Below are 25181 nucleotides of genomic sequence, written 5' to 3' on the forward strand. Positions count from 1 at the left end.
ACTTTCTAGCGTAGGTAATTAGCATGGAATGCAAGTGTTTGATACAATAGGATGATTGTAATAATACGAGATATTCATTCTCTAAGTGTTCACAAAAATACCTTGAAAAGTCTGTGCAATGTACAAGACTTAATTGAGAGGTGTTTTATCCTGACTTGGGCTACAATTCTTTGCTTTCAACTAGGTAGCCTAGAGTTTGTGGCTTAAAAAAACAAATTTAAACTTAAAAAATAAGCAAATCCAAAGTAATTTTTCTCACAGAGACTTGAAGAGCCAACAAGTCATGGTTACGTAACGGCAGCATTTGACAATACTAACAAAAAAACTGTTCAAACAGTAGTAGTGTTAGGAATAGACATAAAATATTATGTTTTAGTTTTACAAATGAACTTCCAAAATTCTTGGAAATATTAAAAATATTTGAAATTTGCGTTAATTTTATCATTTCAATCACTTAGTATATTTGCAAACTTGAATTTAAACAGTAGTCTCAATTATTACCTTAAAATAGAAAAGCCAAAATACAATAATTTGCTTAAGATAAGCACAAAAGTAGACCAAGTTTATCCATGAAACAATTTAAAAAAATTAGACGAGATGGGCTAACATTTTCTATGTAAGTAGGGAAATTGTGTACAGATTTAAACCTATGTTTTCAAGCACCATGCTAAATATGTTATTTTTATTAATAAAATAAATTTTTGAATATACTTACCCGATAATCATGTAGCTGTCAACTCCGTTGCCCGACAGAATTCTATGGAGGGATACGCCAGCTATCACAATACTAGAAGGGGGTGTATTTACCAGCGCCACCTGTGGCCAGGTACTCAAGTACTTCTTGTTGACACCTCCTCAATTATTCCTCGGTCCACTGGTTCTCTATGGGGAGGAAGGGAGGGTCGATTAAATCATGATTATCGGGTAAGTATATTCAAAAATTTATTTTATTAATAAAAATAACATTTTTCAATATTAAACTTACCCGATAATCATGTAGCTGATTCACACCCAGGGGGGTGGGTAAAAAACCAGTGTACAAGACTAAAGGATAGCTAAGTATCCCGTATTTCATATAATCAGTTATCCACAATAACAATGAAATAATAAGTACCTGGTAAGGAAGTCGACTTGAACCGTTACTCTGCCTTTAATAAGATCGTCTTCCTTACTGAGCGCAGCGTTCCTCTTGGGAGGCTGAATCAACTCAAAGGTGCTAAAGTATACAGGGCTGTAACCCATACTAAAGGACCTCATCACAACCTTTAACCTCGGCGCTTCTCAAGAAAGAATTGACCACCCGCCAAATCAACAAGGATGTGGAAGGCTTCTTAGCCGACCGTACAACCCATAAAAAGTATTCAAGAGAAAGGTTAAAAAGTTATGGGATTATGGGAATGTAGTGGCTGAGCCCTCGCCTACTACTGCATTCGTTGCTACGAATGGTCCCAGGGTGTAGCAGTACTCGTAAAGAGACTGGACATCTTTGAGATAGAATGATGCGAACACTGACTTGCTTCTCCAATAGGTTGCATCCATAACACTCTGCAGAGAACGGTTCTGTTTGAAGGCCACTGAAGTAGCCACAGCTCTCACTTCATGTGTCCTTACCTTCAGCAAAGCAAGGTCTTCTTCCTTCAGATGAGAATTTGCTTCTCTAATCAGAAGCCTGATGTAGTAAGAAACTGTGTTCTTAGACATTGGTAGAGAAGGCTTCTTGATAGCACACCATAAGGCTTCTGATTGTCCTCGTAATGGTTTTGACCTTCTTAGATAGTACTTAAGAGCTCTAACTGGGCAAAGTACTCTCTCCAGTTCGTTCCCCACCATGTTGGACAGGCTTGGGATCTCGAACGACTTAGGCCAAGGACGGGAAGGAAGCTCGTTTTTAGCCAAAAAACCGAGCTGCAAGGAATATGTAGCCGTTTCAGATGTGAAACCTATGTTCCTGCTGAAGGCGTGGATCTCACTTACTCTTTTAGCTGTTGCTAAGCACACGAGGAAAAGAGTTTTTAATGTGAGGTCCTTAAAAGAGGCTGATTGGAGCGGTTCAAATCTTGATGACATTAGGAACCTTAGGACCACGTCTAGATTCCAGCCTGGAGTGGACAACCGACGTTCCTTTGAGGTCTCAAAAGACCTAAGGAGGTCCTGTAGATCTTTGTTGGAGGAAAGATCCAAGCCTCTGTGGCGGAAAACCGCTGCCAACATACTTCTGTAACCCTTGATCGTAGGAGCTGATAGGGATCTTACGTTCCTTAGATGTAACAGGAAGTCAGCAATCTGGGTTACAGTGGTACTGGTTGAGGAAACTGCATTGGCCTTGCACCAGCTTCGGAAGACTTCCCATTTAGACTGATAGACTCTGAGAGTGGATGTCGTCCTTGCTCTGGCAATCGCTCTGGCTGCCTCCTTCGAAAAGCCTCTAGCTCTTGAGAGTCTTTCGATAGTCTGAAGGCAGTCAGACGAAGAGCGTGGAGGTTTGGGTGTACCTTCTTTACGTGAGGTTGACGCAGAAGGTCCACTCTCAGAGGAAGAGTCCTGGGAACGTCGACCAGCCATTGCAGTACCTCGGTGAACCATTCTCTCGCGGGCCAGAGGGGAGCAACCAACGTCAGCCGTGTCCCTTTGTGAGAGGCGAACTTCTGAAGTACCCTGTTGACAATCTTGAACGGCGGGAATGCATACAGGTCGAGATGGGACCAATCCAGCAGAAAGGCATCCACGTGAACTGCTGCTGGGTCTGGAATCGGAGAACAATACAAGAGGAACCTCTTGGTCATCGAGGTAGCGAATAGATCTATGGTTGGCTGACCCCACAGGGCCCAAAGTCTGCTGCAAACATTCTTGTGAAGGGTCCACTCTGTGGGGATGACCTGACCCTTCCGGCTGAGGCGATCTGCCATGACATTCATATCGCCCTGAATGAGCCTCGTTACCAGCGTGAGCTTTCGATCTTTTGACCAAATGAGGAGGTCCCTTGCGATCTCGAACAACTTCCTCGAATGAGTCCCTCCCTGCTTGGAGATGTAAGCCAAGGCTGTGGTGTTGTCGGAGTTCACCTCCACCACCTTGTTTAGCTGGAGGGACTTGAAGTTTATCAAGGCCAGATGAACTGCCAACAACTCCTTGCAATTGATGTGAAGTGTTCTTTGCTCCTGATTCCATGTTCCCGAGCATTCCTGTCCGTCCAGTGTCGCACCCCAGCCCGTGTCCGATGCGTCCGAGAAGAGACGGTGGTCGGGGGTCTGAACAGCCAATGGTAGACCTTCCTTGAGAAGAATGCTGTTCTTCCACCACGTTAGAGTAGACCTCATCTCTTCGGAAACAGGAACTGAGACCGTCTCTAGCGTCATGTCCTTTATCCAGTGAGCAGCTAGATGATACTGAAGGGGGCGGAGGTGGAGTCTCCTTAACTCGATGAACAGGGCCAGTGATGAAAGTGTCCCTGTTAGACTCATCCACTGCCTGACTGAGCATCGGTTCCTTCTCAGCATGCTCTGGATGCATTCTAGGGCTTGGAAGATCCTTGGGGCCGACGGAAAAGTCCGAAAAGCTCGACTCTGAAGATCCATACCCAAGGAGACAATGGTCTGGGATGGAACGAGCTGAGACTCCTCAAAATTGACCAGGAGGCCTAGTTCCTTGGTCAGATCCATAGTCCCTTTGAAAATCTCCAGACAGCGACGACTTGTGGGAGCTCTTAAAAGCCAGTCGTCTGACGGAGCCGGACACAAGATCATGATACTGCTGCACAGTCTGTGAACTGTCAATCATGGGCAAGCGAGGAAGTACAGTGACAACCCGAATCTGTCTAGACTGTCTGGGTCGTACAGACAACTCCTTAACGGGTTGTTGAGGTTGCCGCACTGCGTCACAACAAGTCACTTCTGTTGGTTGTTGAACGTCTTCCCCGTGACACATTGACTTCGTAAACAAAAAATCCTCTAACAAGGACTAAGCTTGGACTGCATGTCATGCAACACAGCTCAAGGTCTATGGGAGAAGGTGTGGTAACAGACGGGATTAGCGACTGAAGTGGAACCATAACCTTCCCTGTAAGCATGTTATGCTTAAATAAAAGTCCATAAGAGGTTATGCAGCTAAAGGTTCCCTCCAAATGACAGAGTCCTCAAGGGAATATCAGAAGGAGGGAGAAAAGAACTTTCTCATCTACAGGGACCTTATCCTAGAAAAGCTAAGTTCTCTGAGTGAGGGTTCACTGGTGCAAAAGCAGCAGACTAGAAGGCAACGTTAGAAACTGCTTGACAGTCTAGTGAGTTGGCAACAACCCAAGATGTGTGACTGAGAAGCATGCGGTAAGGTATGCAGAGCATGATGTATGCAGAGTATGCTGTATGCAGAGCATGCTGTATGTAGAGCATGTTGTATGCAGAGCATGCTGAATGCAGAGCATGCTGTATGCAGAGCATGTTGTTATGCTGAGCATGTAGTAAGCAGAGCCTGCTGTAAGCAGAGCCTGCTGTAAGGAAAGCAGAGCGTGTGCATGGCGTTTAACATTTCTCAGAAATTCCATGACCAGTGCTAGAGTGCTTTATGCATGTTTGCATGGGGATTAAAAATCAACATAATGTTTACCTTACATTCATAACTCATGATTCATATTTTTGCCATGGTTTGAAAATGGAGGTAAGGTATGCTGAACAGCAGAGTCATAACGAGCTGGAACAACAATAGTTGTGGTTTCCTCTTCAAGACTCTGTTGAGGGAACACCTGAGGCTCAGTCTGCAAAGGCTGAATAAAAGACAAGCAGAAGGAAGGCGCATGGGTGGAGGAGGCTGACTCCTAGCATGAGTGGTTGAACCCAAGGGTTGCGCTTGCTGAGCGGTTGGCGGAAGCGGAGTAGCAAGTTCCAGTTCCTGTGGTGTGAGCGGAGCGCGATGAGGAAGAGGCTGCGCAGAACAAGGTAAATGTCTCGCAAGCTGAGGCTCCTGAGGCGCAAGGCTAAGGTGTTGTGGTGCTTGCCTTGTGGAGGGTTGAGCTCGCTGCAGCGAGAGCTGAGGAGACTGACTCATGGACGGGAGAGGTTGTTGTACCTCAACCGAGTGTTGCATCACTGGTGGAACAGCAAGTGGAGGCGGAGGAAGAGAGGTATAATCCTCCTGATCCCATTGTAAAGGTTGCCTTAAGGAAGGCGGAGGCTGAACACCACTGGGAACAGCAAACTCAGCACGTGGCTCAACATCGTACGCCTGGCAGGTGATACTGCGATCAGGCGGAGCGAGCGTAGTCGGAGAGAGTGTAGGCGGAGGCGGAGGAGCAACACTCTCAGCCCGACACTCACGCATCAAGTCCGAAAGCTGTGCTTGCATGGACTGTAGTAGAGTCCACAACATCGTACGCCTGGCAGGTGGTACTGCGATCAGGCGGAGCGAGTGTAGGCGGAGGGAGTGTAGGCGGAGGCGGAGGAGCAACACTCTCAGCCCGACACTCACGCATCAAGTCCGAAAGCTGTGCTTGCATGGACTGTAGTAGAGTCCACCACATCGTACGCCTGGCAGGTGGTACTGCGATCAGGCGGAGCGAGTGTAGGCGGAGGGAGTGTAGGCGGAGGCGGAGGAGCAACACTCTCAGCCCGACACTCACGCATCAAGTCCGAAAGCTGTGCTTGCATGGACTGTGGTAGAGTCCACAACATCGTACGCCTGGCAGGTGGTACTGCGATCAGGCGGAGCGAGCATAGGCGGAGGGAGTGTAGGCGGAGGCGGATGCGCAACACTCTCAGCCCGACACTCACGCATCAAGTCCGAAAGCAGTGCTTGCATGGACTGTAGTAGAGTCCACTTGGGGTCGGCAGAAACTACAGTAGGCTGAGGTAAAGCCTTAACAGTCGAGCTCTGTTGTGGCAGAACCTTACTCCTCTTAGGCGGAGTGCATTCAACTGATGACTGAGGAGAGTCAGAGCTAACCCAATGACTGTGAACTCTAACTTCGTACGTCTGGCATAGGTCTGGACTTTACGTTTAAAAGGTCTTGAGACCTGAGACCAGCGTTTTCTCCCCTAAATTTCTTCTGCAGACGAGCAAAATAAGGGCTCAATCGTCTGCGGGTGGGAGTGACGGTCTCGGTAAGACACGCCCACAACCACCGAGGATACTTCTGTGCGCCGATCAAGGCCTGCTGAACCCTTCTGCCCTTCGACATTGCTTCTCCCCTGGGCTTGGGAGCTTGCAAGAGGTCCCGGACTGGGAGGACGACTGGCGCGCACAAAAGTACCCTCACGCACAACACTGACATACTTTGCGCTAATCACTTATCACTTTGATTTCTGTTTGCACTTATTTCACTGAACTCGAAACTTTAAGTGGTTTGTACCTGAAACACGCAATTCTATCCTTTTTCAAAAGTTAGTAATTGCGAAAACAGAATTACAATGTAACAGAAAAATCTAATGAAAGATAATTCAGTGGCAGGAAAGAGACTAAACACTAGATCACTCTAGAAACGTTTAGTTTCTTCCCCTAAAGAGACTAGGGAGAAGAGCAATAACGATAACGACGTTACTCGTACGCCTGGCAGGCTTGAATGAAACGTTTATCCTCTTTCTCCCTCCGTCTCTATCTCTCTCTCTCTCTCTCTCTTTCTCTCTTGACTTAGAACCTGAGAGAAGAGCCCAATCATATATATCGTTAAAACATATTATTGTTAAAGGAAAAAACTGAAAAGTTCCTTTATTAGGATCAAAACCATTAAGTTAAGAAAGAATGAACAAAACGCTAGACACGGTTACTCTTACTGCAACGTGAAACCGTGAACATTCTTCTCTATCGTAACGATAGAGTGCAAGTTGAACGTTCTGAACGTCAACAACTGCAGAGACAAAACAAAACGTTAGTTCAACTTTGAAAACAGTACGAGACTATCAAAGAAATTCTTTCAAACTCTGTGGCGGAAATAGCATAATATGTTAACAGGTAAAACCGAAATGACGGGCTCAATGTTAATTAACTTCGGTACCAAGAAAAGACCGCCTACTATTAGGAAGGTCGAATATAAACAAATATAAAAATTAATTTTAATAAGTTTATAATAAAAGGAAGTTAATCTATAACTTTTGTTAAGCAAAATTAAGAAAGAGAGTCTATACTCTCTTAGACACCAACACTTCCGTCTAAGGGAAGGGTCGGCCATTGAAAGGTGAACGAGAGTTCATACTCTCTACGCCACCATAATTAATCAAATTAATTCCAAAAGCTAACTAAGCTAATATAGAAGTTTCCAGTAAAGCGACAGCCGAAATCAAAGAGAAATACTTCACCAAAGTCGTGAAAATACTCCAAGAACATAAGCGTATCCCAGAACGTCTTGCCGGAAGCACGACAGAGGAATAATTGAGGAGGTGTCAACAAGAAGTACTTGAGTACCTGGCCACAGGTGGCGCTGGTAAATACACCCCCTTCTAGTATTGTGATAGCTGGCGTATCCCTCCATAGAATTCTGTCGGGCAACGGAGTTGACAGCTACATGATTATCGGGTAAGTTTAATATTGAAAACTAACATTTAATTAATGCTAATCCTTGCAAAATACAGCTGAACCACCAGCAAGTTTTTAGGCTTCTGATTTTCGCAACTACTGTAATGTACATCAACGCTGAAGCGCAAACAGTTTTCACTCTATTTTTTCGTCATTTTCCGAGGCGTGTGAGGTACAAATCTAGATTCACAACCTTCATCTTTTTGTAGTAAAATATAAATACTCAGGCCACAGTGGTGCATTTATCACAATTGTTTACCTAAGTAGCAAAAATATTTCGATATAGCATCGCTTACAATAAGCAAATCTTTAAATATGAATTCTATCAGGGGCACCTACATTTTTCTTACATTCTTTGAACCACGCTTTACAGCATTTCCACAAACTATACAGATTTTCCTAAACTATCAGAAGATGAAAAAGTTTAATTACTTTTATACCTTCATGTCCTGATAATCTTGCCCCACAACAATTACCAGGCAATGCAGCTGTCAAAATAGTATTATAAACATTAAGATTACTTAAGCTACACATCTTTAGCTCACTTAGTTGCTTTTGATGTTCACGTCGTTGACACCGACTTGAATAACAGAACTTTTATATAATAATGTCTTAAACTATCATCTACAGTACCACGTTTGCTCATACATTAAACTATTGTGACCTTGGATTATTTCCATATAAAGAACTGAAAACTATTTGATCAGGATAGTTTTATGCTTTAGATCAGAGCAAATAGTGTTTTCAAATTATTCTAAAGAGTCCCCTTGAGTTTAATTACAGATATGAAAGTGAAATTAATGTGCATAAAGAATATGCGATTGGATAAAATCTCTTTGAATGTTGTTATATTATTTCTGGGTAAAGATAAAATATAAAACTAATCAAAATATTACATTGAATTGTATAATCATACTGTATACGTACAGGTGCACAGTGACAGTGCACGGAGATTATGCGATCAGAGGAAATACGTAAAGTTGATTTACGCTAATATTTCTCATAACAGTATTCCCTTTAATCATTACTGCTGATTAAATTATTTAGAAAATAAAGACAAATTTATACCAAGAGGTTTTCAGCTCCTAGAAGGAATTGTAATTCAACAATACAGCAAATATACATAAATGACTACAATATATTCTCACTATAACTTAATTAGAATTACAATCCAAGTTGTAACCTGCCACAAAATTCTGCAGCATCAAGTTTCTGAAGGGAATTGTACCCATAACCCTCGAGTTGAGTGCCCAGTGCTAGTAACGCATTCAACAATATGTTCTTGGACTTGCTCTATGACACTGCGATACAGTGCGTATTTAGTTGATGTCTGCATACTTTCCTAATACATGCATACAGTCATTAATCTAATTCAGTCTCCTTTTCTTTTTTCTCAATAAATTTCCCCTCTCAATATTTGCACAGCATATATACACAAATCTACATAATTTCATGTTTATTTACACTTACAAAGACTGTATTTGTATTTGCGTAGCAAGCAATAAATGACCTGGGAATTTTTCTTTGTGAAGATACAGCCTTACTAATATTTCATTCTGATTCTTAAAAATTAAAAGCGACAATCAAACTCTATCGATCTGAGTTGCCTAAATTTCAATAAATTTGTTAAATACAGAAACAAGTGGCACTGCAAGGGGGCTTTTGTAGGCTGGCAAAGGCAATAGAGTATACAGTACATTTAAAATTCTCCTGAGTATTCACCAAAAGTCCTAAGACACAGTAATGTATTCTACAGCTACACGTGAAATAACTAATATTTGTCTAAAAGAGGTACCATGCACGGGGGCAGACGTATCTTGTCTACGTCCGTAAGTGCCATTAGCATGTTTATTGGTCTCTTCTTGTGCCGCAAAAGACTTTATTGTATCTGGATAAATTTCCAGTAAGGGCAAATGGTGGTGTAGCTAGTTATGTTATCCTTCTAAATGTTTTAGAGGCTATGCACTAGGAGCAAGTTGTGGTACAAACAGCGATTTTAGCCTTCTGGGTTATAATCTTTGTAGAGGCTGTCTGAGAAAAGAACTGTTAGTGATATGAGCCTTCTGGAAGAGTTGTAAATGTTGTACAGAATGTGTGGTTATTATATGTTGTGTTGTAGCCAGTGATTTTAGCCTTCTGGAATGGTTATAAACATTGTGTTTTCTACTGGAACACATACATTTAACTAATGGCTGACTTTCCCCCCCAAAAAAAATTACTGTATCTGGATAAATTGCCAGAAAGACATATCATTTAAGATAAGAAAAGAAATGTACAACGAACCTAAAAGTATCCGGATGTAGAAGGTAATCCCTGAATATTTCTCAGGAACCACGAGCTGAAACTACAGTACATTGAAACATGAGCAACAGGGAACCAATGGAGTACGATTCCCACAACAAAACGCAGCTCTCGCTGTGCGAAGAGTAACGTGTTACTTTAAAACTCGTATGACTATAACTGTAATTCACTGTCAAGTGAATGAACTTACACGAGGGATTCACTAATCTAAATGAACATTTGTAGCGTTGGAATAAAGCTTGGCTGCTTGTAATGTAGTTTTCCCTGACATCCCACTGGGAGCCTCTTCTCCTTCCTTACTCTTCTTTTTGTGGCTGTTCTCTACGACCTGTAAAAATTAAATTAAAATTAATTCTGGCCAGGAAGAAGCAGTAACATTAATTACATTACTGTATATACATAGTTGTGGAATTTAACTATGATATTAAATAATAGTTTAGGTGACAGTAATTAATAAAAATATATTCTGGTATATTTTTAGAACTTTTTCAGGCTACGGTAACAAATAGGGACCAGTCAACTGGCTTTTCCAGCCTCTGGTATAACCTAGAACAAATACAATTACTATCACTGGAATTGTACGCTGGAAAATGCATGCAAGATAATGAAAAGTAATCCACAAAATATTTCTAACCTTATAAATATACTGTATAAATAACCAATTCCAACCCACCTCCTAATTTAAGATTTTTCAATATTAATCTTACCCGTTGATCATGTAGCTGCAACTCTGCTGCCCGACAGAAAAAACCTACGGGCGGAATACGCCAGCGATCGCTATACAGGTGGGGGTGTACATCAACAGCGCCATCTGTCGAGTAGGTACTCAAGTACTTCTTGTCAACACAGAACCAATTTTCTCTCTGTCGTGCCACCGGCAAGACCTACTTGATACGCTGTTGTTTTCTGGAGTTGATTTTCACGATTATTTGGTGAAGTATTCTCTCTAGTTATTAGCTTTCGCTGTGCAGAAGTTATCCTCAATACTTTCTCACTTTCATTGATTAGATTTTGGATTATTTGTTGACGACTTGGATAGATTTTGGATTTCCCCCCTTTGACTAATTCAAGATGTCTGACCCTACTCAAGTCCCCAAGTACAGGAAGTGTAGCGCTAGGGACTGTTCTAGGCGTCTTCCGAAGGCCTCTATCGATCCGCACACCGTTTGTTCCAATTGTAGGGGTAAAGCCTGTCAATTGGAAGATCGATGTGAGGAATGCGCTGGGCTTTCGGAATTCGATTTTCAAGAATTCCTTAAGTATGCACGTAGGCTAGAGAAGGATAGGATCAGGAGGAGTTCGTCTCGCTCTATTGATTTTTCCTCTCCCCATGCCCCACAACCTAATCCTTTCCCTGTAGTGGTTACACCCGACCCTCCTACTAGCTCTCATCAACCTTCGATGGCGGATATGATGCGTGCCATTCAGGCTCTTGGTGAGAGAGTTGAGTCATTAGCGAATGACCGCAATCAACTCATGGCTGACGTCAGGGAGTTGAAAGGTAAAAGTGCAGTGGGAAGTGAAGTGAGTGTCAGTGCAGTGAAAAGTGTCAGTGTTACGCATGAGGGTGCGTCTGTTCGTGCCTGTCGTCCTCCCAGTCCGGGACCTCTTGCAAGCTCCCAAGCCCAGGGGAGAAGCAATGTCGTACGACCAAAGGGTTCGTCAGGCCTTGATCAGCGGACAGACCTTCCCTCCGTGGTTGAGGACGTATCTTGCCGAGATCGTCCCACCCACAAACAGACGAGTGAGCCCATTCATTCCTCGTCTGCGGAAGAGGTTTCTCGACAGAAACGCTGGACCAAGGTCTCACGACCTCTCAAGCGCAAGGTCCCTTCCGAGCGAGTCCAACGGCCCAGGTGTAGCCACTGGGTCAGTTCGGACTCGCCGCAGTCCTCCGAAGACTGCACACCTCCCAAGAGAGGTAGAGTGGTTCCGCAGCAGGCAATCACTCCGTCTGTTGCCGCACCAGCCGCTGTAGACCCTAAGTGGTCTTTGCTGCAGTCTATGCAGACTCAGCTAGCTTCCTTCATGCAGGAGTATCGTGCTGAGAAGGTTGACGCTGCACCCGTTAGCCTACAACCTGCCACGGTTGTGCGCCCAGCTGACACTGCGGCTGCCTGCTCCCACACTCCGGCTGTGAGAGCTCCACCACCTATGCGCAGTCGACCCTGCCAGACGCATGTTGACGTTAGCCGACGTGCGGCACCCTCCGTTGACGTGCGTGAGCTACCGCATCAGCAGGAAGGTGGAGTCAAGCTGCCGTGTTTTGACGCGGTGCGTCAGTCTCCGCAACCCACGGTGGTCCCCACCACGCACCACCACTCCGCTTTGGTTGTTGCCAGCTCTCAGACTGACCAACAGCGGCATGACGTTGGATCCAGTGCAGCTACGCATGCACCCGTGCTGCCGGATTCAGCCGTTCAGCTTTTATCTCCTCCTTTGCCGCTTCCTCCTCAGCATTCGGATGAAGGAATCTCTGATGACGACGAAGCTGCGCATTTGGACGACCAACACTCCGACATAGATGAACCCAAGACTACGCCTCCCTCCTTAGACTTTAGGAAAGTCCTTGCCCTGTTTAAGGAGTTGTATCCGGACCAGTTTGTGTCTGCAGCTCCACGCTCACCTCCCTCTGAGTTCGCTTTAGGCATGCAGTCAGCAGCTCCTGCCTTTACGAAGCTCGTACTCGCTCGCTCGTCCAAGAGAGCTTTAAGGGTACTGGGAGAGTGGTTGCAGGCCAAGAAGCAACTTGGGAAGACATCCTTCATGTTTCCCCCGGCCAAGCTTGCTTCCAGATCTAGCGTCTGGTATGCCACGGGAGAGGTTCTCGGCTTGGGAGTTCCTGCCTCTGCCCAGGGCGACTTCTCAAGTCTGGTAGACTCTCCCCGCAGACTGGCTATGAGACGCTCCAAGATTTGCTGGACTTCTTCGGACATGGACCATCTTTTGAAGGGAGTTTTCCGTGCATTCGAGATCTTTAACTTCCTGGACTGGTGTTTGGGAGCGTTGAGCAGGAAGACCTCCCCTTCGGATAAGGATTCTGCCATGCTCATCATGTCCTGTATGGACAAAGCCATACGGGATGGGTCTGGCGAGCTTGCGGCTTCTTTCGTGTCTGGAGTTCTCAAGAAGCGGGATCACCTTTGCTCCTTCTTGTCGGCGGGAGTCACCCCATGTCAGAAGTCAGAACTGATGTTTGCTCCGCTATCGAAGTGTCTCTTTCCTGAAGAGTTGATCAAGGGGATTGCCGCCTCGTTGATCCAGAAAGACACTCATGACCTGGTGGCGTCATCCGCACGTAAAGTCACAGCTTTACCTTCCGTGCCTAGACCTAGGATGGACACACCAGCGTCTAGGTTCATTCCGCCCTTTCGTGGCAGAACCTCCAGCAGAGGAGGTACTCGTGCCGATAGTCAACGTGGCAACAAGAAGAAGGGTTCCAAGTCCTCAAGAGGCAGAGTCTGACTGCCACCTTCTTCAGACAGCAGTGGGAGCCAGGCTCAAGAACTACTGGCAGGCCTCGGAGAACAGGGGTGCAAACGCACAGTCTGTGAAGTTACTCAGAGAGGGGTACAGGATTCCATTCTTGCGCAAGCCCCCTCTAGCAACAACTCCCATCGACCTCTCTCCCAGGTACAGAGAGGAGAACAAGAGGCTAGCTTTACAGCAAGAGGTGTCTCTCTTGCTACAAAAGGGAGCGGTAGTCATAGTCCGGGACCATCAATCCCCGGGCTTCTACAACCGTCTCTTCTTAGTGGCGAAGAAGACAGGAGGGTGGAGACCGGTGCTAGACGTCAGTGCTCTAAATGTCTTTGTCACCAAGCAGACGTTCACCATGGAGACGACGAAGTCGGTTCTAGCATCGGTCAGGAAGGAAGACTGGATGGTCTCGTTAGACCTAAAGGACGCGTACTTTCACGTCCCCATCCACCCAGATTCCCAACCTTTTCTAAGGTTCGTTTTTGGGAAGGTGGTATACCAGTTCCAAGCCCTGTGCTTTGGCCTAAGAACGGCACCTCTAGTGTTTACCAAACTGATGAGGAATATTGCCAAATTCCTGCATTTAGCAGACATCAGAGCCTCCCTCTATTTGGACGACTGGCTTTTAAGAGCTGCGTCAAGTCGTCGCTGTCTGGAGAATCTAAAATGGACTCTGGATCTGACCAAGGAATTGGGTCTCCTGGTCAATATGGAAAAGTCCCAACTCGTCCCATCCCAAACTATAGTATATCTAGGTATGGAGATTCAGAGTCAAGCTTTTCGGGCTTTTCCGTCGGCCCCCAGAATCAGTCAAGCCCAAGAATGCATCCAGAGCATGCTGAAGAAGAACCGATGTTCAGTCAGACAGTGGATGAGTCTGATAGGGACGCTTTCATCTCTGGACCAGTTCATCGCGTTAGGGAGACTCCACCTCCGACCCCTTCAGTATCACCTAGCTGCTCACTGGAGAAAGGACATGACGCTAGAAGCGGTCTCAGTTCCTATCTCCGAGAAGATGAAGTCTGCACTGACTTGGTGGAAGAACAACATTCTTCTCAGGGAAGGTCTGCCACTGGCTGTTCAGATCCCCGACCACCTTCTCTTCTCGGACGCATCGGACACGGGCTGGGGTGCGACACTGGACGGTCGGGAATGCTCGGGCACGTGGAATTCGGATCAAAGAGCACTGCACATCAACTGCGAGGAGCTACTGGCAGTTCATCTGGCCTTGAGAAGCTTCAAGTCCCTCCTTCTAGGCAAGGTGGTGGAGGTGAACTCCGACAACACCACAGCCTTGGCGTACATCTCCAAGCAAGGAGGGACTCATTCGATGACGTTGTTCGAGATCGCAAGGGACCTCCTCACCTGGTCAAGAGATCGAAACATATCTCTAGTAACGAGGTTCATTCAAGGCGACATGAATGTCATGGCAGACTGCCTCAGCCGGAAGGGTCAGATCATCCCAACAGAATGGACCCTTCACAAGAATGTTTGCAACAGACTATGGGCCTTGTGGGGTCAGCCCACCATAGATCTGTTCGCTACCTCGATGACCAAGAGGCTCCCAAATTATTGCTCACCGATTCCGGACCCAGCAGCAGTTCACATAGATGCCTTTCTTCTGGATTGGTCCCATCTAGACCTTTATGCGTTCCCCCCGTTCAAGATTGTCAACAAGGTACTGCAGAAGTTCGCCTCTCACGAAGGGACAAGGTTGACGTTGGTTGCTCCCCTCTGGCCCGCGAGAGAGTGGTTCACCGAGGTACTGCAATGGCTAGTAGACGTTCCCAGGACTCTTCCTCTAAGAGTGGACCTTCTGCGTCAGCCGCATGTAAAGAAGGTACACCCAAGCCTCCACGCTCTTCGTCTGACTGCCTTCAGACTATCGAAAGACTCTCAAGAGCTAGAGGCTTTTCGAAGGAGGCAGCCAGAGCGATTGCCAGAGCAAGGAGTACATCCACTCTCAAGGTCTACCAGTCAAAATGGGAAGTCTTCCGAAGCTGGTGCAAGGCGAATTCAGTATCCTCAACCGGTACCTCTGTAACTCAGATAGCTGACTTCCTTTTACACCTAAGGAAGGTAAGATCCCTTTCAGCTCCTACGATCAAAGGTTACAGAAGCATGTTGGCAGCAGTCTTCCGCCACAGAGGCTTAGATCTTTCCAACAACAAAGATCTACAGGACCTCCTTAAGTCTTTTGAGACCTCGAAGGAGCGTCGGTTGGCCACACCAGGTTGGAACTTAGACGTGGTTTTAAGGTTCCTGATGTCAGCAAGGTTCGAACCGCTTCAATCAGCCTCTTTTAAAGATCTCACTTTGAAGACTCTTTTCCTCGTCTGCTTAGCAACAGCTAAAAGAGTCAGTGAGATACACGCCTTCAGCAGGAACAAAGGATTTACATCTGAAACGGCTACATGTTCCTTACAGCTTGGTTTTTTAGCCAAAAACGAACTCCCTTCTCGTCCTTGGCCCAAATCGTTCGAGATTCCAAGTCTGTCCAGTTTGGTTAGAAACGAACAAGAGAGAGTCCTATGCCCAGTAAGAGCTCTTAAGTACTATTTAAGACGTACGAAGCATTTACGAGGACAATCAGAAGCTTTATGGTGCTCTATTAAGAAACCTTCTTTACCGATGTCGAAGAACGCAGTGTCTTATTACATCAGACTTTTGATTAGAGAAGCTCATTCTCTTCTGAATGAGGAAGACCATGCTTTGCTGAAGGTAAGGACACATGAAGTTAGAGCTGTCGCAACTTCAGTGGCCTTCAAACAAAACAGATCTCTGCAGAGTGTAATGGATGCAACCTATTGGAGAAGCAAGTCAGTGTTCGCATCATTTTACCTTAAAGATGTCCAGTCTCTTTACGAGAACTGCTACACCCTGGGACCATTCGTAGCAGCGAGTGCAGTAGTAGGTGAGGGCTCAACCACTACATTCCCATAATCCCATAACCTTTTTTTAATCTTTCTCTTGAAATGTTTTTATTGTTGTTTTGGGGTTGTACGGAAGGCTAAGAAGCCTTTCGCATCCTGGTTGATTTGGCGGGTGGTCAAATTCTTTTCTTGAGAAGCGCCTAGATTAGAGGTTGTGATGAGGTCCTTTAGTGTGGGTTGCAGCCCTTCATACTTCAGCACCTAGGAGTCGCTCAGCATCCTAAGAGGATCACGAGGCTCAGTAAGGAAGACGTACTTAAAAAGGCAGAGTAATTGTTCAAGTCGACTTCCTTACCAGGTACTTATTAATTTTATGTTTGTTATTTTGAATAATTGCTAAAATGAAATACGGAATACTTAGCTTCTAATGTTAACATGTATGCTGGTCTCCACCCACCCCCCTGGGTGTGAATCAGCTACATGATCAACGGGTAAGATTAATATTGAAAAATGTTATTTTCATTAGTAAAATAAATTTTTGAATATACTTACCCGGTGATCATGAATTAAAGGACCCACCCTTCCTCCCCAATAGAGACCCAGTGGACCGAGGAGAAAATTGGTTCTGTGTTGACAAGAAGTACTTGAGTACCTACTCGACAGATGGCGCTGTTGATGTACACCCCCACCTGTATAGCGATCGCTGGCGTATTCCGCCCGTAGGTTTTTTCTGTCGGGCAGCAGAGCTGCAGCTACATGATCACCGGGTAAGTATATTCAAAAATTTATTTTACTAATGAAAATAACATTTTAACTATACTATAACTATTTGAGACAAAAATACTTAAATCTGGTACGTGCAATAAAGATTCTATAACGTTACGAACACCCTTTCATTCGCAGCATCACATACTAATATAAAGTAGATAATATAATCTACTTATGTTAAAAACAGCAAGTAAATAAGATTACGAGTTTTATTTTCTTTTTGTTATAAAAGTAAATTACAAGTCCCTTTTGATGCTCTTACCATAGTGTGGTCTCTTTGTTTCTTCTTGGTGAAGTCCACAATGCAAATCCGACAGAAGAGAACAATGCTCATGACCATTATTATCGCCAGAACTGAAAGAAAACAGAAGAATTATGTTAATTTTGTAATCCTCTACGAAGGAAGATCAACAGGTTCTAACGTTACGTGACCAATTTCGTAACAAATCACGAGCTCTTGAAATTATCACTCAGAAGGACTTTCTTCTTCTTCCCCACTGTTATACCTACATTAAGGGGTCGGTTGCCTCATGCGTCCTCTCCAATGCCATCCATCAAAGGCATCCTTTCTACCAAACCTCGTCTCACCATATAATCCTTCACCTTATCTCACCAGCTAATTTTCTGCCTCCCTCTCGATCTTCTCCTCCTAACAGGTTCTTCCCAAGCCCTCCTCACCATCTACCCTCAACACATGTCCACAACATTTTGGTCATGATACTCTTATCACCTCTGTAATCTTCACTACGCCTGCCATTCTTATATCATAATTTTCCAATGTTTTAAGAAGCGATATTCCCATAATCCCTCACAGTATTCTCATCTCTGTTCTCTCAAGCTCTGCTTCCACATTTTGTTATAGCCCACGTTTCCATTCTATATACTACAGTGATCCCTCGCTACTTCGCGGTTCGACCATCGCGGATTTTTTTCATAACGCATGTATATACATATATCGCGGATTTTCCGGAAATTTCGAAAATACCGCGATGTGACCGATGGTGCGAGATTGGAGAAAGTAAGGAAAATTGAATCATGATTGATTTTCAATATAAATGAAACTTTGAGGAGCAACAAAGATATCATTTGTTAGAGAGATAGAGAGAAGTAAGGAATGGGAGGTAGTGAAAAGTAGCCCACAGAGAGAGAGAGAGAGAGAGTGTGTGTGTGTGTTGTTTTAAATGTAATAAACAAAAAAATTTGATAGGTTATAACACATTGGTGCTTATGTAATATCAACTGTATTGACGGTTTGAATAAGTTAAGAAATGGTACAAACGATACTTTGTTAGTGTATTCGTACACTCTCGAGCGGCAGCTAGACGTCAGCTGATCTAATCACAGCCAAAAGTAAAACAAAAAGAAGTCAACAATACTCGATTTTTTAAACACCCCCGAAATTTAAAAACAAAAGTACACGCTTTCTTAATGTGCAATTAACTATTTAAAGAGTAGCAATTTTCTAGAATAAAATGATGTTTCCCAAAAAATAGTGGTTTGCTGATGAAATCGGATGCCGTATTTTTAGCAACGATTGAAATGGATGTAAACTCGGCATAATTTTTTCGTTTCGTATTTAATTGACACTAAGAAAACTAATTTTAGTTTCTTCATCTATATGTAAGTATTGTATAACACGAAGAGAGAGAGAGAATCAGCTGTTGTAATCGAATGCCGTGTTTTTGTTTCGTGAGAATTTCATCGCCACGACTATAACAACAACATACTGTACTGAACTTTACAGTATTATACAGACTACTGTAATATGATAAAGTAAAATATTTGTAATAACCTATTTTATATGAAATGGGGCTATTTTTTTTCTTTAAAATTTACATTTACGTACGTAAAACAACTCTCTCTCTCTCTCTCTCTCTCTCTCTCTCTCTCTCTCTCTCTCTCTCTCTCTCTCTCTCTCTCTCTCTCTCTCATAAATTGTTTTCCTGCTTTGCTACGTACGTATGATTTTATATAGATACGGTAAATAATATTTGTAATAACATATTTTCTAAAAGCTTTTACTGTAATATCAAAAATTTTAAGTAATTTTTATTTTTCCTAACATACTTACTGAGAACTACTTTCTTAGGAGTTACTGGTAATCTCCTCTCTACCGACCAGAGTTTTGCGTAGGTCACCCCCCACCCCGCTTTCTAAGGAGGCCTACCCCCGGCATTAAGGAATGTGCCCCGAGGGTAGGCTCATCGTAGGTCGCTGCCCGGCTGGGTCAGCTCATCAGTAAGTTCTATTGGATTAGCACAATGCTAGCAAGGGAAGAGAGGCACTCGGGGAAGGAAGGGAGGGCCATTACCCGAAAGTAGTTCTCGGTAAGTATGTTAGGAAAAATAAAAATTACTTAAAATTTTTTATTTGTTCCAACACGAATACTTACCTCGAACTACTTTCTTAGGAGACTTACACTTTAGGAGGCGGGAGTGCTATTCTGACCCCCTGACCCGGGACGTGGAGGCCAAGAGGCCCAGGGATAACGGGACCTACTAGAAAGCGGATGCGAGGGTAACTACACAAAAGTTCACGTTAGTGTCTAAGTAGTCACCCTTTGAAAAACTTCTTTTGACGTTCCTTCCAGTAGCGTAGTCGTGAAGAATGTGTTATCCTATGGTAACAGTCGGTATTCCCGAAGAGGCAAGGAAGCAACTGGGTAGGAGGTAGGAAACCGCACTTGTGCCTACCCGTTGCTAGTCTTGATCGCGCCTGGGGCTTTTACCGTTACACCGCTTGGAGGGCGGAGATGACTGTTCCAATGGGGAACCCGTCTAAGGATTTTCTCGAGTAGTCCTTGAGGTAATGGGCAGTAAAGGTTGACTGGTTCGACCAAGTACCTGCTCGCAGGATCTGCCCCACTGCCATGTTTTTCTCAAAGGCTAAGGAGGTGCTCAGGCCCCTGATGTCATGAGGCCGGGGGGTGCCTGGCACTGCTATGCCATCTTCCTTGTAGGCTCTGGCAATAACTTGTCTCAACCAGAAGGAAATGGTGTTTTTGGAAACTTGTTTCTTATTAATACCTGTGGAAACGAAGAGGCTCTTGATGCCTGGTCGTACAGGGCATAATTTTAAATCTTTTGCATTACCTGTCTTAGGGATGGCAGGAATTGAGAAACCCTCAAACTTCGGATCCCAGACTGCTGGGTTCTGAGTCTTGGCCACAAAAGAAGGCACGAACTTGAAGGATACTTCTTTCCACCCCTTCGAATGAGAAACGTCGTATGATAGACCATGGATCTCTCCCACTCTCTTAGCGGACGCCAAGGCCAGCAAGAAAACGGCCTTGAGGGTGAGATCTCTGTCTACGATATCCTTCAAGGGTTCAAAGGGGGGACGACACAGCATCTTCAGGACCTTGGCTAAGTCCCACTGGGGCACCCTACTCGCCTGTGGGGGGCAGGACTGCTCGAAACTTTTATGGCTGGAATTGACATTCCCACCTTGTCCCTAAGAAATACCAGAAAATCTGCTATGTCTGGGACAGAGGCCTTAAGAGGTCTAATGTGCCTCTCAGAGCACCACTTCGTGAAGGAGGCCCATTTTGCCAGGTAGACCGCGGCTGACGACTTTCTCAGGTATAGAGACATTCTCTTAGCCGTGGAGGAAGAATATCCTTCTTTCTTCAGGAGCCGCTCGATAGTCTCCAGGCGTGAAGACGTAGGGAGAGTGGGTTGTCGTGGAACCTGAGAAAATGAGGCTGATGCAGAAGGTCTGACCTGACGGGCAGAGGCCACGGCGGTTGACTCGACAGGTCTTTTAGGTCCGCGAACCACTCTCTCTCTCCGGCCACCAGGGCGCTACCAAAGTCATCTTTAGGTTTCGGGCTGTCCTTACTCTGTTTAGCACTTGTCTTATCAACGTGAAAGGGGGAAAAGCGTACACATCCAGATTGTCCCACTTGTGCTGAAAGGCGTCTTCTAAGGCTGCTTTTGGGTCTGGTACAGGAGAGCAATAGACTGGGAGTTGGGCGTTGAGTTTTGTTGCAAAGAGGTCCATCACCGGGGAACCCCAGCGCTGGATGATGAGCTTGGCTACTTCTGGGAGAAGGGACCATTCTGTCCCTACTATCTGGCCCATTCTGCTGAGCCCGTCGGCCAGAACGTTTTTCTTTCCGGGAATGAACCTTGCTAACATCACCACTTGATTTTCTTCCGCCCAATCTAGAATTTCTATGGTGAGATCGCACAACTCCTTCGATTTCAAGCCTCCCTGTTTCTTTATGTATGCCACTACCGTGGCGTTGTCGCACATCAACGCCACGGTGTTTCCCTTTAGTAGACTTGCGAAGTGTAGGCAAGCGTTCTGGACTGCTTTCAACTCCAGGACATTGATGTGGAGTTCCCTCTCCCCGTCTAACCAGGTCCCTCATGCCGTTTCGTCGAGGAGATGGGCTCCCCATCCCTGGTTGGAGGCGTCTGTGAACAGTAGTAACTTGGGAGGGCCGGTCCCGAAAGGCATCCCCTTGAGTGAGTTCGACTGGCAATGCCACCATTCCAGGGAGGGTCTCGTGTTTGGTAGGACTGGGATTAGCACCTGTTGTGAGTCCAGCTGGCACCAGAGGTTCTTCAGATTCCATTGTATGGATCTGAGCCTTACCCTCCCTTGGGGAACTAGTTTCTCCAATGAGACCAGGTGACCTATCAGCCTCTGCCAGTCTTTCGCTCTCCTGGGGTGCTCTGACAGGAACGGCTGAATGATGTGCCTGAGGTTTCTTATCCTGTCCTCCGAAGGGAAAGCTTTTCCCCGAATAGTGTCTAATGTCATTCCCAAGTAGTTCATTCTGGTGGATGGGGATAGATTTGACTTCGAGTTGATTACGATTCCCAGATCCTTGCAAAACTAGAGGAGACTTCTCCCTTGTTCCTCCAAGAGGACCTTTGAGGCGGAAGGAAGCAACCAGTCGTCCAGGTATCTGATAAGGCGAATGCCTCGTTCGTGAGCCCACACTGAGACAGTCGTAAAGACTCTCGTGAACACCTGGGGCGCTGTTGACAGACCGAAGCAAAGGGTCCTGAATTGCAGGATCTGGGAACCCCATTTCACCCGGAGGAACTTTCGACTCGAGAGGTGGACCGGAATTTGGAAGTATGCGTCCTTGAGGTCTATGGTCATCATATAATCTTTCTCCCTCAAGGACAGCAGGACTGACTTCGGAGTGTCCATTTTGAAGTCCGTCTTCTTGACGAACTTGTTGAGAGCTGACAGATCTATAACCGGTCTCCACACCCCGGTCGCTTTCTCTACCAGGAACAGGCGACTGTAGAAACCTGGCCCTGGGAGAAGAACTTCTTCCATGGCGCCCTTCTCTAACATGGAGGATACCTCCTCTTGAAGGGCGGTCCTCTTTAACGGGTCTTTGGGAGCTAGCCATTCCGCCCGGCTGGCCGGAATAAGAGGGGGTGGTTCCGTTAAGAACGGAAGTCTGTAGCCCTCCTTTAGTACGGACACTGTCCAAGGCTCTGCTCCTTGAGCCTTCCATGCTTGCCAATGACGTCTGAGGCATCCCCCAACCCGAGGCTTGGGCGGGGATAGGGGGCCTCCCACTCTATCTTCTAGAGGGGCGGCCTGATCTGCCTCTCCTAGAGGAGGAGTAACCCGACCTGAAGGAGCTTGAGGGCGCTGGAGCTCCCCTGCGGGGGGGGCTGAGGCGTTGTGGACCAGGAGGAAGAGGTGGCCTCTCTCCTCGTAGTGCTGGTAGAGTCTTGGGGCGTCGCGGCACTATCCGAGACGGACCTCTTGTAGGGCGGTCTCCTAGAAGTCGTAGGTCTGGGGATGTTAGCCTCCTTCTTCTTCGAGACCTTCTCCATGATGGCCTCTAGTTCCTTCAGGGGAAACAAAGACTCTCCCCACAAGGGTAAGCTGCGAATGGCCCGGGCCTCCCTGTCTGGTACCTTCAGAGACACCTTCGCCAGTACAGTGTCTCGCTTACAGAGCACCCAGTTAGCCGTCAGTGCGAGCGACTGATAAGTCAAAAACTTAAGGGTTTTACCCCCGGAGGTAATGAGGTCTCTCAGTAGGCCTTGCTGGTCAGGGTCCTCGGGGTCGAAGGAGGCTTGTACCCCTACCAAAGTGGAAGCCCACCAGTCCAGCCAAGAGGAGACGTTCACCAAATCCCTCGACATTTCCTCCATCATGGAGGCTTCTGCTGGCGAGAAACAGACTGGGGCCGAAGAGGCTCTATCGTCTGAGATGCCCTGACTCAGGATGTCGACGGCCGACTCCACCTCACAGGGGCCTGGGCGTCGTCCCGCTGACACATAGACTTTGCCTTGGGTTCTGAGGCCCTGGAGCAATTTCAAGGAACTCTGGGTTTTGGGGGCCTCGGCATTGCTGGCCACTACCTTGTCGACATACTCCTGCCCTAGGACTAGATCTCGGGCTAGAGGAAGTGCTAGGGACGTCTTAGGTTGGGTGGGAGTCTGCATGATCCTCAAAAGGCTTGACCTCCAGTAATCCTCGTCCGTAGCCGTAGGTTCCTCTATTTTGTGGTGCCTTCTGATAAGGCCAACCACTCTCCTATAGGCGGAGTCCTCCGTCGGGGAACTCTCCCCTCCGTCAGCCGAGGTCTCGGCTTGGGGCCGGGGAGCTGGGTTACCGGGCACGCCGACTGGACGTCTAGCTCTTGGTGCCAGGGGCGTCGTCCTGCCGAGGTACTGGATCTCATCCGCGGGTATGTCTGCACCAGGGGCCTGGGTTAACGCAGGCATCGCTGGTTCAGCGGGGACTCTCGTTCGCCCTAGGGCTCTGGGTGCCGAGGATGCGGTTCCCGTGGGCTGACCCGACAGCGGGAACCGTTCCTTCCAACCCGAAGGCCGCACCAGCTGGGCTGGTTCGGCCAGGCCGCCTGACGAGAAGCGCGTTTCCCCCCGCTGGGCAGGTGAACCGGAGGCTTCGAGGACTTATGCCTTCTAGAGAGGTCTTTCCTGCGGGCTAGGTCGCGAGGGTCAAGGCTGTGCTTAGAGGACGGCAGCCTTGGCGACCGCTCACTGGACCGGCGGTCCGGGGAACAAAGCACCTTTGAGTCCCGAGATACGTAGATCTAGGCGCCACCGGGAGATCTACTCCTCCTATACTTACGCCCTGGGGAGCGAGAGCGCTTTCTGCTATACCGGGAACGTGACCTCGAACGGGAACGTTCGCTCCTGGACCGCTCCCTCCGACGACGGTGTTTTACCCTGACTTCTTCCTCTGACGAGGAATAAACGTCCGATGAACCCGACGACACTGTGTTTATCGCATGTCGGCCGGTAGCGGGGACTGCGGGGGACTTCTTCGGGCGTTGAACGCCAGAGGTCGAGGGCTGGAGGAAGTCTTCGGGGACTTCCGTGAGGGGGGCCGGGAACGACTCAAAACGTTCCATGCCAGGGAGCCAGGGGTCCAGGGTCACATCCATCCTTAGGGGTGACCTACCCGGCGTCTTCGGGAGCTTCCAACCGAAGGCATCGTTACCCGAAGGTCGAACTTTCTTCTGGTTGTCTCCGCCTAACGACGATCCAGAAGCACAGGCCCACGAGGGCGGCGGAGATACCGACACCGCGTTACTACCCCACAAGGGGTCATCGGAGGAAGCGTGCCCCCCGAGCACAAGGGCCGACTCTCCGGACGCACTACTGGGTCCTTCACTAGCCCTAGAAGGGCCCGCAATTGGCACTGCACTTACACTGGGCTCCTGGGAAAGGACGCCTTGTTCATTTTCAACACTAGACTTACCTCGTCCCCTACTCTGTGTAGGGGATGGTGAAACCGAGGCCCCGTCGGACCGCTCACTGGGTGATGGTAGCGGCGAAGTAACACTAGCTTTCCTGGGGGAACGTTTCGCCGATTTCCTCTTCTTGGTACCGTACCGTACCCACTGGATATCGCTTCAGTCTACACACTCGGGGCACGTATCTGCTGACGAACAAACCCTTCCCCTACAGGAGGAGCAAAGGGAGTGAGGATCCACTTCAGGCTTGGAGAGGAACGCTCCACACGACTTACCGGCTCTAGGCCCCGGACAACGGCGGATTTGCTCCATAATGCACACAACGCACGACACAAGCACGAAGGGAATCAATGAAAACGCTGGGTAAGCACACGGGTGGAAGGTGAACGCACAGGAACACCCGGGAAAAGTACACTGGAAAAACGCAAGTTACCACGCGGGGAACACGTGGGGCACTAGAACGCACACAAAGGATCGATAGAGAACGAGAGCGAGGTGTTCACACGTCGCGACCAGAGAACTTACTGATGAGCTGACCCAGTCGGGCAGCG

General features: G+C 46.9%; 1 protein-coding gene across 1 annotated transcript in view; it reads right to left on the bottom strand.

Annotated features, from left to right (window-relative positions):
- Positions 1 to 7476: 7476 nt before the first annotated feature.
- LOC137624284 (TLC domain-containing protein 2-like) overlaps positions 7477 to 25181 on the bottom strand; it is a 60163-nt gene continuing 42458 nt past the window's right edge. The window contains exons 5-6 of the mRNA XM_068354831.1: positions 17182 to 17273; positions 7477 to 10126 (exon numbers count right to left, since the gene is read on the bottom strand). Coding sequence (XP_068210932.1) covers positions 10001 to 10126; positions 17182 to 17273 — 218 coding nt within the window. The 3' untranslated portion in view covers positions 7477 to 10000. The remainder of the gene's footprint in view (positions 10127 to 17181; positions 17274 to 25181) is intronic.

This window comes from Palaemon carinicauda, chromosome 31 (genome assembly GCF_036898095.1).
Source record: "Palaemon carinicauda isolate YSFRI2023 chromosome 31, ASM3689809v2, whole genome shotgun sequence".
NCBI classification, from domain to species: Eukaryota; Metazoa; Arthropoda; class Malacostraca; order Decapoda; family Palaemonidae; genus Palaemon; species Palaemon carinicauda.